At 34.7% G+C, this 18019-nt stretch overlaps 2 protein-coding genes across 2 annotated transcripts in view; one reads left to right on the top strand and one right to left on the bottom strand.

Moving 5' to 3' along the window:
- Positions 12465-13685, top strand: LOC107648640 (fasciclin-like arabinogalactan protein 11). The gene has a single exon (XM_016352443.2). The coding sequence runs from the start codon at positions 12763-12765 to the stop codon at positions 13507-13509; it is 747 nt and encodes a 248-aa protein (XP_016207929.1). The 5' UTR covers positions 12465-12762; the 3' UTR covers positions 13510-13685.
- LOC107648641 (dnaJ protein P58IPK homolog) overlaps positions 14641-18019 on the bottom strand; it is a 5324-nt gene continuing 1945 nt past the window's right edge. The window contains exons 3-9 of the mRNA XM_016352444.2: positions 17654-17855; positions 17356-17516; positions 17158-17251; positions 16825-17037; positions 16555-16635; positions 15500-15718; positions 14641-15314 (exon numbers count right to left, since the gene is read on the bottom strand). Of these exons, the coding sequence (XP_016207930.1) occupies positions 15108-15314; positions 15500-15718; positions 16555-16635; positions 16825-17037; positions 17158-17251; positions 17356-17516; positions 17654-17855 (1177 nt within the window). The 3' untranslated portion in view covers positions 14641-15107. The remainder of the gene's footprint in view (positions 15315-15499; positions 15719-16554; positions 16636-16824; positions 17038-17157; positions 17252-17355; positions 17517-17653; positions 17856-18019) is intronic.

Genomic DNA, 18019 nt, shown 5'->3' with positions numbered 1-18019 from the left:
ATTTTGACCATTGTTTATTTAATTATTAATTTAGAATTAAATTCAATTGTTAAAAAATAGTCAAATAATAAATTATAGTCTCTGAGTTGAACCTACATAAACTCAACCCATGTGCAATTTCTATTGCGTGCTAGCATTGGAATGTCTCTTGTTATTGGCAATTTATTCGAAGAAAAGAGGTAAGTAAAGAATTTCATGTTGCTTTTCAAGCTAAAGGATTAAAAAGAAAGAGTATAATTGGTATTTTAAAAAGAAGTAAATTCTTAATTTAGTTCTTCAAGTTTAATACCAGAATCAAATTAGTCCCCAATTAGTCCTAACCTATTTCTGATCTTATGTTATTTGATCATGTTGATGTAGTTTAGTTTTTTAGCCTCATCTTGTTCCCCGTATAGTTTTAAATACTCGAACAAGATTATGTATTTTTTTTTTTTTATATCAAAGCTAGTGAAATTTCGTCATTGATATTTAAATAAAAGAGATAAATGAGTCACCAAAAAAAATAAAAGAGATAAATACTAAATCGGTATTCGAAAGATTCTGGTGCTGATAAAATAGTACTTGATTTTTGTTATTGACAAAATGGTCCCTAAAAAATTTTAAAATTTGGCAAGCTTGTTGATGGGTTTGGAAAACTCTAATTTAATTTTGATGATGAACAAACATTATTAATTACAAAATTATTAATTTGATTTTTATTTAACATATGTTAATTAATAACTTTGTGATGCAGATTTTTATTTGGGCCGAAATAGAAAGAGAAATTCCAAGCCCAATAAAAATTAAATTCAGCCCTATGTAATTCTTGTTATATGATTGTTGGCTGAAAAAGGTTTTATCAATTGGGTCAGAATGAATCTCATTGCTCCAAAGCCCAACTATATTCCATGCTTGGTAAACCAATGCTTGATCCAAATTTCATCAGGAAAGCAAATGTTATTATTGGGCCAGAAATTAAATGTTGTTGCAACTAAGCCCAATTTTACATTTGATGAGAGTTCCTCATGCTTGGTCCGATACATAATGAAAGAAAGTAAATTGGCTCCATGCTTTCCAACAGATTCCATTTCTTGTTAAGGGATGGACTTCAAATTTAATTTGCTAGCATTTGGGAACATAAGAGAGAACTTGACTTTGATTTGATGGGAATCATTATGATTCACGCTACTCCACCTAAGGGAAGTAAAAACAACCTTCTCTCAATTAATTTTGTTTATCTCATTAAATTGCTTTTCTTCCAAAATTGTTTCTTCTCTCTCATCTCTTTCTCTCTTTCGGTCATTAACCAGAAAACAATGGATGCCATGGAAGCAAATCTGAGCTACCGAAATGAAGGAAGAGCACGCCTAAAGACCATCACAATGATGGCAAGAAAACATACCAAAATAAAAGTATGCTGTGGCTAAGATATTCACCAAATATGGTTAGATTTGGTGAAGTAATCTTGAGCTCCTCATGCTCAAAAAGGAAGAAGAAGATTCGGCCAGCAAGGAGGAGACTCTTGGAGGCGTGACTTATCTTTGATTCTTCTCAACCACCACAGGAAGTAGCTAGAGTGGCGAAGTGATGGTAGAGGCAGAGATTGAAGCAGATGAAGTCATCATCATCATGAAGCATCAAGGGCCAGAAATCCATCTTGGAGAGCAAGCCAAGGATGGAGAGCTCGGATTGATGAAGAGTAGTGACCAAGAAAGGACTAGAGGTAATTGCATGTTGGGTTTTGCATGGTTATCTCCTCTCTCTCTCTATGTGGCCGAACCGGTTCTGTTTCTTGAAGAAGAAGAAGTTAAGCTTGGGTTTTGGCTTCAAGTGTGGAGGTTTCCCTCTTCTATAAAGAGAGTGAACAACCATTGTTTGGAGCAAGGAGTAAGATTTGAGAGTGCAAGGCACAGAATTCTCAGAGCTACCTGAGCTAACAGTTTTCTCTTCTCCTTCAATGTATTCTGTTTTGTAATTTTTCTGTTTAATTTTGTCATGTCTTGAGTCTCATGGAAAAAGGCAAACAGTGAGGTTTGTATGAAAAAGCCATAGAGCGGAAAAAGGCAGAGAGTGCAAAATTAAAAGAAAAAGCCATAGATGTCTTAGAGTTCCTTTGTTCATCTATGTTGTGTTTCATGATTCTGTGGGAATCCCCTTGTAAGTTGGGTTAGAACTTTACAGCTTGTAATCAGGATTGATTATAGTGAAATTCCATCATAGTTGTGATGGAGACTGGATGTAGGCTGCACTGCACTTAGCAGCTGAACGAGGATATATCTGGGTGTAACTTTCTCTCTTCTCTACCCCAATTCTGTTTCTATTGCACAGGAGGTCAAACTAAAAATTATCTAGTGCCAAGTGATGAGACAAAAAGAAAAGTCTCGTGCCAAGTGACGAGATAAAAATAAAAGTCTCGTAGCTAGGGACGAGACAAAAATCAAAAAGTCTCCTGAGGTTATCTCAAAGGTCAGCAAGTGTTACTAAACAAAAAGGGGGCTAAGATTCAACCCCCTCTTCTCTTAGCCACTGAAACCATCACGTGTCCTCGAGCTCGTTGGAGCAAATCTCGGACAAGTAGAATGCTGACATGGCCACCGTATTTTGGTGACCTAGCAAACCACCCCAAAACCCTAATTCCTCCCTCCCCAATGCAGACTCCCCCTCCATCTCCCTCCCCATCGCAGCGCTCCCCCTACCCAACGCAACCCCCTCCCCCTCCCTCCCATCGCAACCCCCTTTTCTCTTCCTCCCATCGCAGCCCCCTAACGCACACTCTCCCTTCCCTTTTCCTCTCCATCGCAGCCCACTTTTCTCTTCCTCTCATCGCAGATCATATAAAAACACCGATAGAAAAAGAAGAAAAAAATCCAGTTACAAACCCCCCCTCCCAATTTCTTTTCTTTTGATCATACATCCAGATTCACAATGACCAACACATTCACAATAACTGCAAAAAACAGCAGAGGAAGAGAAGGATATCAATTGCTATAATAAGCAAAACCAAGGAAATTACGAAGACAAAATTATAGATGAACATCAAAAGCGTGACCCAGAGGTAAGTGATGAATAAAACGCTTGAAGACTTTGGAGATTGCGAAGACGGTGGAGAAAAAGGAGACATCTTTGTTGGTGTAGAGGGAAGCGACGGTGAAGACGACGGCGGTGATGGAGAGGAGAGAGAAGGCGAAGAGGAAGAGAAGGTAGCAGAACTGGATTGTGAGGAGAAGAGTCCATTCATGGTTAGCCTGGGAAGAGTCCTAATAAGGGTTCTGAAACTGAGTGAGAAATGGGTGTGTGAAGAGTGAGTGTGCGAGGATTGCGAATCAGAGAGGAAAAATTAGGGTTAGGGTTATGAGGTAGAACGTCTTCAGTGATCTTTTTGAAATTGAGATTGATTCTCTCAAGATTTCTGGGATGTTCAGGAATTGCAGCTCCTCTAGTGCTAGATCCATTATTCCTTCTTCTTCTTATTTTTCTTCTTCTTCTTCTCAAATTCTCGTTTTGGTTTGTGAATGCTGTGAAAGGATGTAATTTTGAGGTATCAGTAACCCCAATGCACACTCCCTCATTTCCTATCCCTCCCTATCACAGCCCCCTCCCCAACGCATAATGTTAATAGCATTAATAGCAGTAATCATCCTTCTAATATCAGTAACTGCAGAGATGATGACAACACTTCTGTTTTAGATTACACTGAATCTGATTCTGAGGTTGAGATTAAGAGAAGACATAGTGTTAGCAATGCTCCTTTGCCTCAGCCTACGAGTTTGAATGCATTTTACATAATCTTGTTTTCCAAGGGATTCGATCTGTCTGGATTGTTCGAGGAGAAAGGGGACGAAGCGAGGTTTATGACGTCGGTGCCGGTTAAGAAGATTATATCAAAATTATAGGAGATTGCACACTTGGTTAGATTCTCGGTGAGGAAGAAGGATTGCAGGGTGAGCTTGGAATAAACAAGGGAAGGTTTGACGGGTCCATTGACGATCGCTGTTGAGATATTCGAGCTGATGTCAAAACTTGTACTGGTTGAGGTGAAGAAAGAAGGAGGGGACAGAGCAGAGTATGAGAGGTTCTACAACAATGAATTAAGGCCTGGCTTAAACTTGATGAAAGAGGAGGGAGAGGTTCTGCAATGGAAGGGAGAGGGAAGGGGTGCTGCGATAGGGAGGGAAAGGGAAGGGGGAGTGTGTGTTGGGGCGCTGCGATGGGGAGAGAGAGAAAAGGGGGCTGCGATGGGGAGGAAAAGGGAAGGGGGTATGCGTTGGGTAGGGGGAGGGTTGCGATGGGGAGGGAGATGGAGGAGGAGTCTGTGATGGGGAGGGAGGGATTAGGGTTTGGGAGGTGGTTTGCCCGGTCACTAAAATACGGTGGCCATGTCAGCATTGTGTTTGCTGGAGATTTGCTCCAGCGAGCTCGGGGACACGCTTGTCAAATTTTAAAATCTTTTAGGGACCCTTTTCTCAATAACAAAAGTCAAGTACCATTTTGTCAATGCCAAAATCTTTCGCGTACCGATTTGGTATTTACCTCTTAAATGAAATTAAAAAAGGCTTATAGGGACAAAATGGTAAAAAAGTGGGATACTCACATTACAATCTTAAAATGAACAACCTAACTTGTCTCTGAACTCGGAGCTATCATCTTCCTCTGCCTCGCCTAAACTCTATGCAAAGTTCCATGGCCGACGAGACCACCAGCTCTGGTGCTATCTCCTTGTCTTCAAATACCTTATGGTTCCTTGCTAACCATATCTTCCAGAGCATCATGGCCACTAACGCTACCTTCCTCAAACGTATCCTCAATGGCTCACCGTTCGTTCTAGCAGTGAGGTAATTGCTAAATTTTATCTTCCTCCAGACTTTGTTTGCATGTGTACGTTCAATTAGACAGTGGTTGACTATTTCCACAATTTCTCCACATCTAAGGAAATTATTTGTACTGACTGAAATTCATTGCTGGAGTCACTGTCTGACTAGAAATCTGTGATGAACCATTTTCCAAAAGAATGTTTTTACCAAGGTTCTAAAGAGGTACCGCTCTCAACTAATTTAATTGTAGTTCAACTCAAATAATTGTTTTATAATAAAATAATAAATAAAAATATAAATAAATACATTAAAACATAATTATAATCAAATACAAATCTTAAAATATTATCTAAATTTAAAATATTCTATCAACTAAAGTCTTATGATCATATCAAAGTACAAATTTAAAAGTCAAATAACAAAAAAAAATATCTAAAAATATGAATTGCCAACATGAAAGTTTGTCATAAATCATTAAAATCTGCAAAAATTTACTACAAATTTGCGTTGGGATAATCTTGATTGATACTATCATCTATAACCTATGATGCACAGACACTGACATGGACACGGAATACGACACGACATGACATGACACTGGACACGTCGATGCACGAATTTTAAAATCTTATAAGACATAGGAACACACATATATATAAAATATAAAGTATTTTTTAGATAAATCGTAATAATATTTTGATATTTTATTAATATTAAAATATAAATTAATTTTTTAATTATTTTTAATGTCTTTATTTAATTATATAAAATATTTAAAATATTTTTTATTTTAATAAATAATAACATATACAATTTCTAAATTTATTTCAAGAATACATGTTAAGAATAAGGAAGTGCTCACACGTGATGGTATTTTGGTAGTTTAAAGTAGCTCAATATGTATATGGGTACTGTTGTAGTCATCGCCTTCACCAATACCTCCCTACTATTAACCAAAAGGAGAGATCTCTTCCAAGTCTATAGTTTATGGTCCACTCTGTCTTTTATATAGTTGAAGGTATGAATTTTGGATCTTTGACCAATCGCTGGGAGTCTTACGTATTAATTTTGATTGCCCACATGAGGGATTTGCAATAGATTAGTTAGTTGGTCCCAAGTGTGATTCAATGTATTTTTGCTAAAAAATATTGATGATTTGAAAAGATTAACCACTTGAACGCTGATTTTATTGTAGTCATCTAGTGTTTGTAGCAAATTCTGGCACTTCTAAGCATTAGCCATACAGAAACATATGGAATCGTCTACGAAAAATAGGTGGTTAATCATAGTGCATCTACTATTGAGTCTCAAGTTTAAAATCTCCTGTTTTTGTTTTTCTCTGGAGTAGATGAGAAAGTCCTTCTGTATATAGTAGTAAAGGTAAGGAGATAGAAAATTACCTTGTCTCAATCCCTACCTAGCCTGAACAAACCATAAGGTTGAAACATGCACAGCAATAGAGTAAGACACTGTAGTAATACACTTTTTAATCTAGCCAATCCATTTTGTACCCAAATCCAGCTTCTCCATTATCTGCCACACGAAAGCCAATTTTTTTTTATTATAGGCTTTCCTCATGTTGATCTTCACCGTCAAATCTTTATCACCGTAGCTCTTATTCTTCAAAAAGTGCATGAACTCGTGCACTATTAGGACATTATCACTAATTAGCCAACCTTTGACGAAAGTACTTTGGTTGGGGCTAATGATTTTGTCTAGTTTCCCTTGCATCCAATGAATGAGGATCTTTGAGATCTTCTTATAGAAGACACTATATGATTAATAGGTCGTATACGGGTTATAGAGTCCATATTTTGAACCTTGGAGATGAGATAGATGTGAGTCTGGTTCAGGGGTCGTAGCATTCTTCCATTGAAAACAAAACTCTTAACTACTTCTCCTAGATCACCTTTGATAATGTCCTATAAGTGATAATAGAATTTGCCAGTGAAACTATCATCTTCTGAAGCAGAAAACAGGTTGATTGAAAATGTAGTATGCTTGATTTCCTCCTTAATAACTCTTCGAGTAAGTCTTAGTGTCTTCGTTTACCTTGCTCACAAGATCCTAAATATCTATGGCTGATAGTCTCGGATTAGTTGATGTAAAGATGGCTTCAAAGTATTCAGTTGCCACTTAATCTATGCCCTCCGCATTCATTTGGAGATTTTTGGAGTTGTCCACTAAATGGTAAATTTTGTTCTTCCTATTTTTGGCTTGAAACTTTGAGTGAAAGAATCTAATTTTTTGGTATCTCCATTTCAATCATTGTACTCTTGATTTTTCTTTTCAATATATTTCTTCATTCAGATAGGCCTTAGTGAGATCTTGCTCCATTTGTAGAATAACCACCATGTCCTTTCCTTGTTCCTTGGCTTTCTCTTGTTCCAACTTAGATTTTAATTCAATTATGACCTTTTGTGAGTTGTGATTGCTAGATTTCTACTATTCTACTAGGGATGTCTAACCTTTTTGAGCTTTTTAAAAAATTTGAACATAGGTGAGCCATTAACTTCTCTTAACCACGCTTCCTTTACAATCTCTAACACTTCCTCATTTTCACACCATTTTTTCTGGAATTTAAATCTTTTCTTCTCTTTGACTTTCTTCTCTCTCTGTCAGTCAATAATAAAAGTGGATAATGGTTAAGACCGATGTCTTTCAAGTAAATTATTATTGTTTTAGGTAGTTTACTTTAAATTGTTGGGAGATTAGTTATCTATCAATTTTTTCTTTAATTAGGTTGCTTCTGAATTACTTATTGCTCCAAGTAAATTTTCTTTTTTTTAACCCCAAATTTAAGAATAAGATTATATACAATAAGAGAATAATAAAATATTATGGTTTGATATAAAATAATTAATTTGGAGGTCGATGTGATTTTATTCAAATTTAAAAGATTAATTTGACTAAAACTTAAAATTTGAGGGATCAAAATCAATATTTGTTATTGTGAAAAATGTGTTAATCTTAAGAGAAGAAAGTAACTAGCCCAGTGGAAAATTAAACAATGTGTTTAATTTAGATGAGCTTAAGATGTTAGTGTAATTTGTCTTGTATTTGATAAAGAGTATAGACTATATGTCTATATGATACAACTAATCTTAGTTGGTGGGATAATTATATATTTTGGGTGAGTCTAGGACAAAAGAATGGTAACTAAATATGATTAAAAATTGATCATCCAATGAATAGATTTCATGTGGTATGTAAAATGTAGTGAATAGGTTTTGTATTATAGACTAACGTGTAAAATACACTGTTTAAAACTGTAAAAGAGAAAGAAAAATATCAACGCCTTGTAACTTTATAATTAAAAAAGTTAAGGAACCCTGATAATAAATTTATATTTTTTATTTTAATAAATAATAACATATACAATTTCTAAATTTATTTCAAGAATACATGTTAAGAATAAGGAAGTGCTCACACGTGATGGTATTTTGGTAGTTTAAAGTAGCTCAATATGTATATGGGTACTGTTGTAGTCATCGCCTTCACCAATACCTCCCTACTATTAACCAAAAGGAGAGATCTCTTCCAAGTCTATAGTTTATGGTCCACTCTGTCTTTTATATAGTTGAAGGTATGAATTTTGGATCTTTGACCAATCGCTGGGAGTCTTACGTATTAATTTTGATTGCCCACATGAGGGATTTGCAATAGATTAGTTAGTTGGTCCCAAGTGTGATTCAATGTATTTTTGCTAAAAAATATTGATGATTTGAAAAGATTAACCACTTGAACGCTGATTTTATTGTAGTCATCTAGTGTTTGTAGCAAATTCTGGCACTTCTAAGCATTAGCCATACAGAAACATATGGAATCGTCTACGAAAAATAGGTGGTTAATCATAGTGCATCTACTATTGAGTCTCAAGTTTAAAATCTCCTGTTTTTGTTTTTCTCTGGAGTAGATGAGAAAGTCCTTCTGTATATAGTAGTAAAGGTAAGGAGATAGAAAATTACCTTGTCTCAATCCCTACCTAGCCTGAACAAACCATAAGGTTGAAACATGCACAGCAATAGAGTAAGACACTGTAGTAATACACTTTTTAATCTAGCCAATCCATTTTGTACCCAAATCCAGCTTCTCCATTATCTGCCACACGAAAGCCAATTTTTTTTTATTATAGGCTTTCCTCATGTTGATCTTCACCGTCAAATCTTTATCACCGTAGCTCTTATTCTTCAAAAAGTGCATGAACTCGTGCACTATTAGGACATTATCACTAATTAGCCAACCTTTGACGAAAGTACTTTGGTTGGGGCTAATGATTTTGTCTAGTTTCCCTTGCATCCAATGAATGAGGATCTTTGAGATCTTCTTATAGAAGACACTATATGATTAATAGGTCGTATACGGGTTATAGAGTCCATATTTTGAACCTTGGAGATGAGATAGATGTGAGTCTGGTTCAGGGGTCGTAGCATTCTTCCATTGAAAACAAAACTCTTAACTACTTCTCCTAGATCACCTTTGATAATGTCCTATAAGTGATAATAGAATTTGCCAGTGAAACTATCATCTTCTGAAGCAGAAAACAGGTTGATTGAAAATGTAGTATGCTTGATTTCCTCCTTAATAACTCTTCGAGTAAGTCTTAGTGTCTTCGTTTACCTTGCTCACAAGATCCTAAATATCTATGGCTGATAGTCTCGGATTAGTTGATGTAAAGATGGCTTCAAAGTATTCAGTTGCCACTTAATCTATGCCCTCCGCATTCATTTGGAGATTTTTGGAGTTGTCCACTAAATGGTAAATTTTGTTCTTCCTATTTTTGGCTTGAAACTTTGAGTGAAAGAATCTAATTTTTTGGTATCTCCATTTCAATCATTGTACTCTTGATTTTTCTTTTCAATATATTTCTTCATTCAGATAGGCCTTAGTGAGATCTTGCTCCATTTGTAGAATAACCACCATGTCCTTTCCTTGTTCCTTGGCTTTCTCTTGTTCCAACTTAGATTTTAATTCAATTATGACCTTTTGTGAGTTGTGATTGCTAGATTTCTACTATTCTACTAGGGATGTCTAACCTTTTTGAGCTTTTTAAAAAATTTGAACATAGGTGAGCCATTAACTTCTCTTAACCACGCTTCCTTTACAATCTCTAACACTTCCTCATTTTCACACCATTTTTTCTGGAATTTAAATCTTTTCTTCTCTTTGACTTTCTTCTCTCTCTGTCAGTCAATAATAAAAGTGGATAATGGTTAAGACCGATGTCTTTCAAGTAAATTATTATTGTTTTAGGTAGTTTACTTTAAATTGTTGGGAGATTAGTTATCTATCAATTTTTTCTTTAATTAGGTTGCTTCTGAATTACTTATTGCTCCAAGTAAATTTTCTTTTTTTTAACCCCAAATTTAAGAATAAGATTATATACAATAAGAGAATAATAAAATATTATGGTTTGATATAAAATAATTAATTTGGAGGTCGATGTGATTTTATTCAAATTTAAAAGATTAATTTGACTAAAACTTAAAATTTGAGGGATCAAAATCAATATTTGTTATTGTGAAAAATGTGTTAATCTTAAGAGAAGAAAGTAACTAGCCCAGTGGAAAATTAAACAATGTGTTTAATTTAGATGAGCTTAAGATGTTAGTGTAATTTGTCTTGTATTTGATAAAGAGTATAGACTATATGTCTATATGATACAACTAATCTTAGTTGGTGGGATAATTATATATTTTGGGTGAGTCTAGGACAAAAGAATGGTAACTAAATATGATTAAAAATTGATCATCCAATGAATAGATTTCATGTGGTATGTAAAATGTAGTGAATAGGTTTTGTATTATAGACTAACGTGTAAAATACACTGTTTAAAACTGTAAAAGAGAAAGAAAAATATCAACGCCTTGTAACTTTATAATTAAAAAAGTTAAGGAACCCTGATAATAAATTTATGGTGATTTAATTAATAATTTAACTTAACAAAGTGAATTTAAATTTTAATTTAAAAATCATGATAAAATTTCTAATAAAATTTTGAATTTAAAGTTTACATAGCCTGATAATAAATTTATGGTGATTTATATAATAATGTAACTTAACAAATTGAATTAAAATTTTGATTTAAAAAACATGAAAAATTTCCTAACAATACGTTGAATTTAAATTTTTATGAAAATAGCAAAAATGTTTAAACTAATAATAATTTAACTTAAGAAATTGAATAAAAATAAAAAAATAAAGTTACGAATATTATCAAAGAAATTAACTAATCATTAGTTAATAATTAATATAAAATAAAAGGAAGACATGATGATGAAATATCTTTTTTTAAAAGGTAAATTATTTAATTTTGATCTCACGGTGGGACTACATTGAAGCTAAATGAATTTTTTTTTATTCAAATAGAACACTTTAAACTTTAAAAACCAAAACAAGATTACATCTAAATGTAAAAATCCAATTTAATACTTTACCCTTTTTAAATATATCATACTTGTGAATATATATTACAAAAAAGGCTTATTAATAAAAATCAAATTTAATTTTGTTATATTGATAATTTAAAATATTTTATATAGTTGTTTAATTATAATCCTTTAGACAATCATTCATACTGTTAATAAAAAATAATTATTTTTATTGATATGAGAATACATAATTGAATATTCGTGTAAATTACTTTATATTAACAGTATATCAAAATTAAATTCATAAAAATATATATAAATATAATTGAACATTAAAAATTTAATTAGGATAATGAAATAATAATTAATTACACATTTTAATTTATTTAAGCGCAGATTTATGTTTATCTATTAATTTTAAATTTAAGTGTTACTAAAAAATTTTGAAAAATAGCTATTCTTCCTCTCTTGTATAGTTGTATAGCAACTATGTTTATTAGGGTCAAACTATAATTCATTTAATTCCATTATTCCAACTCTTTGCCATAACTCTGATTTGTTCTTTGATTTTAGTCATGTTAGCCACTCAATTCTTACAAACAAATCCTTATATTTTTAGTTATTTAGTTAGTGAGTGAGCATAATTATGTACTAGCTTAAATGGTTACGAGATCTCACTTGTGAATTGTATAATTTGAGTGAAATTAAATGATTTACTATTTAAAATGTTCTCATTGACTCAAAGAAGGAACTTTTGTCTCTATTTAGTTTTCCAATATGTGAATGTTTTATATTAACATGTTCCAAATTAAATGATAATTTTAAAACGTTTTACAAATATCAGAAAAGAAAAAACAATACAACATTGTGTGTAATTTTTGTGGTGCTCAGAAACTAAATGCTACCAAATATAGAAGTATAAATAGAACGTAGTATTATGTCCCTTAACTGGCATTACGGGTAAAGGCAGTTGCTTAGCTTAGATGGAGGAGTAGACCTACGTGGCCAATGCCATTATTGAAAATATCAATGGTCCCAGCACGACTATCAACGTCACAGTTAATTTTGGCTAATTATTGTCACTAGCGCTTAACTACCAATAAACTTTTTCCGCTTGAAAATGAAGCAAAACTATCATTACTTATTCTAAGATCTGATCAGAAATCACTATTTCTATTTCTATGGCACCTGCATCTTTTTACCTACTAAAACTTTAGATAATTGTTGACTCCGCAAATTAAACTTTTTCTCTCTAACCTTACATTAATGTTCTAATCCTGCTGTTTTTTTTTTTTTTTTATTTATTTATCCTGCCTACCAAAGCAATTCTGCATTTCTGCCTTCTCTTCCCATTCTGTAATGTCTTCCCCTTACAAAGAAAAGTAACACTGTTTGAAGGCCTCTTCCCACCTTATACTAATTGCAACCTTTCACCAAACTTTTTACTAATCAATTCCCATTTATTCACCTCATGTTCTAAGCCCCCCCACACACATGCATATAAATACGACACACACACACACCCTCCTTCAACTTCAAATTAAGCAAACTCAAAAGTTTATATCATTCTTTTCTACCTCCTTCTATTTTGCCCTCAGAAAATGGCAAACCCAGTGATCCACTTCTTCGGCATCTTGTTCTTGTTACAAACAATCTCAGCACAAACAATAGCTCCAGCACCAGCAGGACCAACAAACATCACAAAAGTTCTGGAAAAAGCAGGACAGTTCACAACCTTCATCAAGCTCCTCAAGGCCACACAGGTAGCCGATCGGATCAACTCACAGCTCAACAACTCCAACCAAGGCCTCACGATCTTCGCGCCAACCGATAACGCCTTCGCCACCCTCAAATCTGGCACCTTAAACTCCATAAGCACCCAAGACCAGCTCCAACTGGTGCAGTTCCACATTCTCCCGACCCTCTACACCATGTCACAGTTCCAAACCGCAAGTAACCCCTTGCACACGCAAGCCGGTAGCAGCGACGACGGACAGTACCCTCTCAATGTTACTACTTCAGGGAACCAAGTGAATGTCACCACTGGAGTGGTGGACACAACTGTGTCCAACACTATCTACAGTGATAACCAACTTGCTGTGTACCAGGTGGACCAGGTGCTTCTTCCTTTGGCTCTCTTTGGCGCTCCCCCTACCGCGGCTCCTGCCGAGGCTCCAGCTCCGAGTAAGCCGGAGAAGAATGTGAGGGCCGCCTCGGATGCTCCCTCTGGCTCTTCGGATTCGTCCACGGATGCTTCAAATGCAGTGGCTGTGAATGGCTACACAGTGAAAGGAGCATTGGTTGTTGCAGTTATCACTGCCATCATGATGAGTGTTTCTTGGCTGTGAATGTAAGTCTTGAGATGGCTTCCTTTCTTTTTTTGTATTTTTTTTTCTTTGTTTTTTGTTATTATTTTTTACCTTGCTCCAGAAAATGTCATGCTGATTGGTGATGGTGATGGAGATCTCTTGTACTGTGTATTGCTGCAATATTAAGAAAAAAGTTTTGGATTCGTTTTTCTTTTCTTTTTGCTGGTTTCTTTCTGACTTTTAGTTATTTAAATGTTAATCAAGTTCTATCATTTTCTTTTTTCCCATTATTTTGATTAAAAAAAAATAGCCGTATAAAATTTTTATTTTAGTCTAAGAAATTTACACGATTACTTATTTTGGTTCTCAAAATTTAAAATTACTCATAAAAAAAAAGGGTTATTTTAGAAAGATGGAATTTTTTAACTAAGGATTTCAATGACTAAAATAGATAACTGTGTGAATCTTAAAGACCAAAAAGGAAATTTAGTCACAAAACATAGCTCTACTACTCGTCATAGAAAGTAGAAACAGAAATTTTTTTCTTCTTTCACAAAGCATAAAAAATGAGGTTCACGGCAGTAAAAAATGAAGACAGTTTTTTTTATCGTTCTATCAAAATTATTAGCACTAAAATTTCGCAAACCAGGTCATAATACATATTTCCTTACCAATAAAAGTGCATGGTGTAACATCAATCTACAAATTTGAATAGATCAAGTGTTCATTAGATGGCAGAAGTTTTTCATTGCCGGTTAGAACGAACTCAATCATGTTGAAGAATTTTGTTACGTGTATATAATTTAAAACATAGGGTGATATTATACTGTCAACATTAGATGAGGTGTTGAGCAAATCTAAGTGAAGCCACATCTCATCCAATGGTTGAAGTATCAATACAATATAAATGGAAAAAAGGCTCAATAGTCAGCAAAATTTTTTTTTAGACCACACATTTAAATATTGCTAGCTAACTGCTAGCCAAAAACAATAAAATCTATTGGCCTTCTAGCATTCCTTATATAAATGCACCTGACATTCCTTATATAAGTGCACATATGACATTTTTTTTTTCTGATGATATCTCCCAACTCTACAAGTTTCTAATAAAGAATATAGCAACTTAAGAATCAAAAGCCCATTTCTTACGCCAGAGCTTGATGGACACAGTGCTGTGTATAGGTTGGACACAGATTAGGATACTGCAAATTAAATTAAAGTTGTACAAACGGCAATTTCAACAAAATAGACTTCACAGCAACTAGTGATTCAATGATGATGTGAACTGTGAAGAAATAATACGTCAAAAACGTAAATAATGGTTGCCTAGAATTAAAAAGTCATCAATTCATATATAGTTACAACAACCACATAAACCAAAATGGGGCTGCATCAAAATGTGCCTTCTCTAACTACCACCCATCCCATCCCTTCTGCTGAAAGCAAAAGCTTCCCCAAAAGCACATTACTTATCTTACAAGCATCTTGGGGATGGCCTACGTATCCCTCTCAACAACCGTTAGCAAGTGATTAGTCAACACTCAATATTATTGCTGTGGTCCCTTCAAGAAATCAAGAAAGTCTGTAACTTCCGCCAAGAAAAACATTTGGAGCAGGACTTTCTAATCTCTTGCCAATCAAAAATGGAACTCGTATCCCCCACCCCCGGGAAAGCCTCCTCCGAAACCACCACCGGGAAAGCCACCTTCGAATGTGAAGTGATACTGCTGTCCACCAAACCCACCGGCACCAAATGGATTGAACCCACCACCCCCGCCACTGGTCATGTCTTCAAGGTCCTCCCCTCTATCGTATCTTGTGCGTTTGTCTTCGTCACTAAGTACCTAAAAATGCAATGAACCAACCACTTATTCAACAAAATATAAACGTCCCACAAATTTCTCTGAAGTGTAAAGATGTTGAACATAAGTGAAAAATGATTCTGTAAGAATGATAAACCAGATACCCTCCCCTCATAAAAGCAAAGTCAGGTTAGAAAAGAGTATGACATCTTATTCATGAATATGACCTCATATGCTGCAGCGATTTCTCGGAACTTAGCCTCTGCTTCTTCCCTGTTTTCTACATTCTTATCCGGGTGCCATTGCAAAGCAAGTTTCTTGTATGCGCGTTTTATCTCAGGGGCGGAAGCTGTTTTTGAGATTCCCAAAATCTTGTAGTAATCCTTGCGTTTGCTCAGCTTTAGAGCTTTCTCAGCCCTCATTACTGCTTCACGGATATTCATGTCCTGCATTTACAGACAAAGTACTACTCATCCACAGCATAAACATATGTTTATAAAAGCATTGCGGTATTAGTGAATCATAAAATACCAAATGTTCAACTTCAAATAAGTAAAATTAAATAAAGAGATTTTACTGCAAGTCGAAAACCTTACTATGATGATGATGCGCTTTTTTATGCAGTTTTTGTTTGGGAAAATAAGAAAAAGCTTGTCATTATCAAATTCAACAGCTAAGATCATGAAATAGAGATAAGGAAAGTCTGTTTCGTTTCCTTACTGGATTAATTAATTATACAGGTCAAGAAATTTATCCAAATCTCAGAATCATAAAAATACAAGAATAACAGGGTTTGAGCGAAAGAATAACACGACAAAGGACTAAACTAATTCATCCTATTGAGTTATTAACTAAGAGAGCTAATGAGGTCAGACCAACTTCAGTCTCAAGTTTAACCTATTAATAACCTACAATAAACTTTTTGGATCAACGCATATGGACACTGGTAAAAGATCTAATTTGTCTGGTTCTAACATGAAGCGACATGTATTGGGTCACCTTGCTTTTATGTTTGCTTTCTCTCTTGTTCCTGTACGGTATCCTCTTATTTAGCGGAACACGCATCTGTGCTCTTCGAGCGAAAAAAAAGACTATTAGACTCGCTCCAAGTATGAGGGATACATACTCCGCTTATCTCTTCTCTTTCTCAAGGATTTCTTATCTCGGGAACAACGAATTGAAAATGGAAATATGAATATTTCTTCCTCAGAAAAATCATTCTAAACACTAATTAATTATAATGTTTGAAACATGCCATATGAGTTCAAACTATAAAACAAACCTGAGGAGATTTTTGAGCAGCTGATTTCAGATCCTCAACAGCTCCCTCCCAATCCTCTATTAGAAGTTTGGCTTCTCCCCTCTGAAATATTGAGCATCCAAAAAGAGAATTAGTGCAGCCCATATAAGATATTACTACTACAACATATTTGATCCATCTCGTTACAAAAGACATAACACGAATAAAAGAAAAGACAATTTCTATAAGATTATGGCCCAAAAAATTATTGCCGACAGATAAAAGAAGCACAATTTTGAAATTATATCAAACCTGAACAAGGGCTTCAAGAAGCTCCTCATTGATTTTAAGAGCTTCATTACAACTGTCCAAGGCATCTTTTCCTCTGCCAAGCTTGACTAGGACTTTACATAATTCTAGATGAAGATGAACATTATGTGCAAGATGATCAGGGTCAACTGCAAGTGCAGTTTTGAATTCCTCCACTGCCACACGGAGTTTACCCTTATTTGCATTATCTTCAGCCTTCATGAAGAACATAAGAGAAAAGACAACAAATCGTCAACATCCAAAACAAAAAGAAGACAGAAAAATTGACATGTAATGGTATGCTACAAGAAATTTCAAAAGTTAATCAGGGCTTACACTTTTTGTCTTTTTGAGTAGATTTTTCAATCCAAAATATGCTTTTTTTAATTCACTGTGCTCTGGATCCAGGCGGAGGCCTTTCTGGTAATGCCTAAATATATATATTCACACATAAGATGCATTAATTTGTATTTTTTTTAAAAAAAAATACATAAAATGCTAGAATACTTCAACAACATTTTCCACTTGACAAACCTGGTGGCAACATCATGATCAGCTAAATAGTAATATGCACGACCACGCAACAACAATGCCTCTAAATTATTTTCATCTTCCTTAAGAAGGAATCCAGACTCAGCTATGGCATTTTCATACTCTTTATCAGCTATCAATAACTTCACTTTCAGTAGCTTAGCCTATGGAAAGAAATGCATATAGAGTTAATGTGCTGGTTGAATATAACAAACCCAATCCCTACTGCCTGGGCCTTCAGACTACATAGATATGAAGCTGAAATGATATTAATGAAACTGAAAGAACATAAAAATGTTACCTCGATGCAAGCTGGAGAAAAAACAAGAACAACTTTATCAATATATTCTAAAGATTTTATGAAGTTTCCTGAACCAAAAAGGGACTGAGCTGTTTCTAGGGCACTCTTAGCCTGCAATAGCTGGGAGAGCTCCTTTTCTGCAGTTGAATGTCCAGGTTTGAGCTCCAGAAACTTCTTGTAGCTCCCCTCGGATTGCTCATATCTGCATTAAAAGCACATGAATGATATTAAATTTCAAATCAGGATTATGAGATACTTGGGGGATAAAGATGGGAGGCAAGAAGTGGATAAAGATGGGTTAGCATGATCCCCCCCCCCAAGACCTCAGGTACTCAAGACTCTTAGGTAACTAAAGTCTTTCATCGG

This window comes from Arachis ipaensis, chromosome B06 (assembly GCF_000816755.2).
Source record: "Arachis ipaensis cultivar K30076 chromosome B06, Araip1.1, whole genome shotgun sequence".
Taxonomy (NCBI): Eukaryota; Viridiplantae; Streptophyta; class Magnoliopsida; order Fabales; family Fabaceae; genus Arachis; species Arachis ipaensis.
Note: the sequence above shows the minus strand (reverse complement) of the source record. Positions and strands in the feature narration are given on the sequence as shown.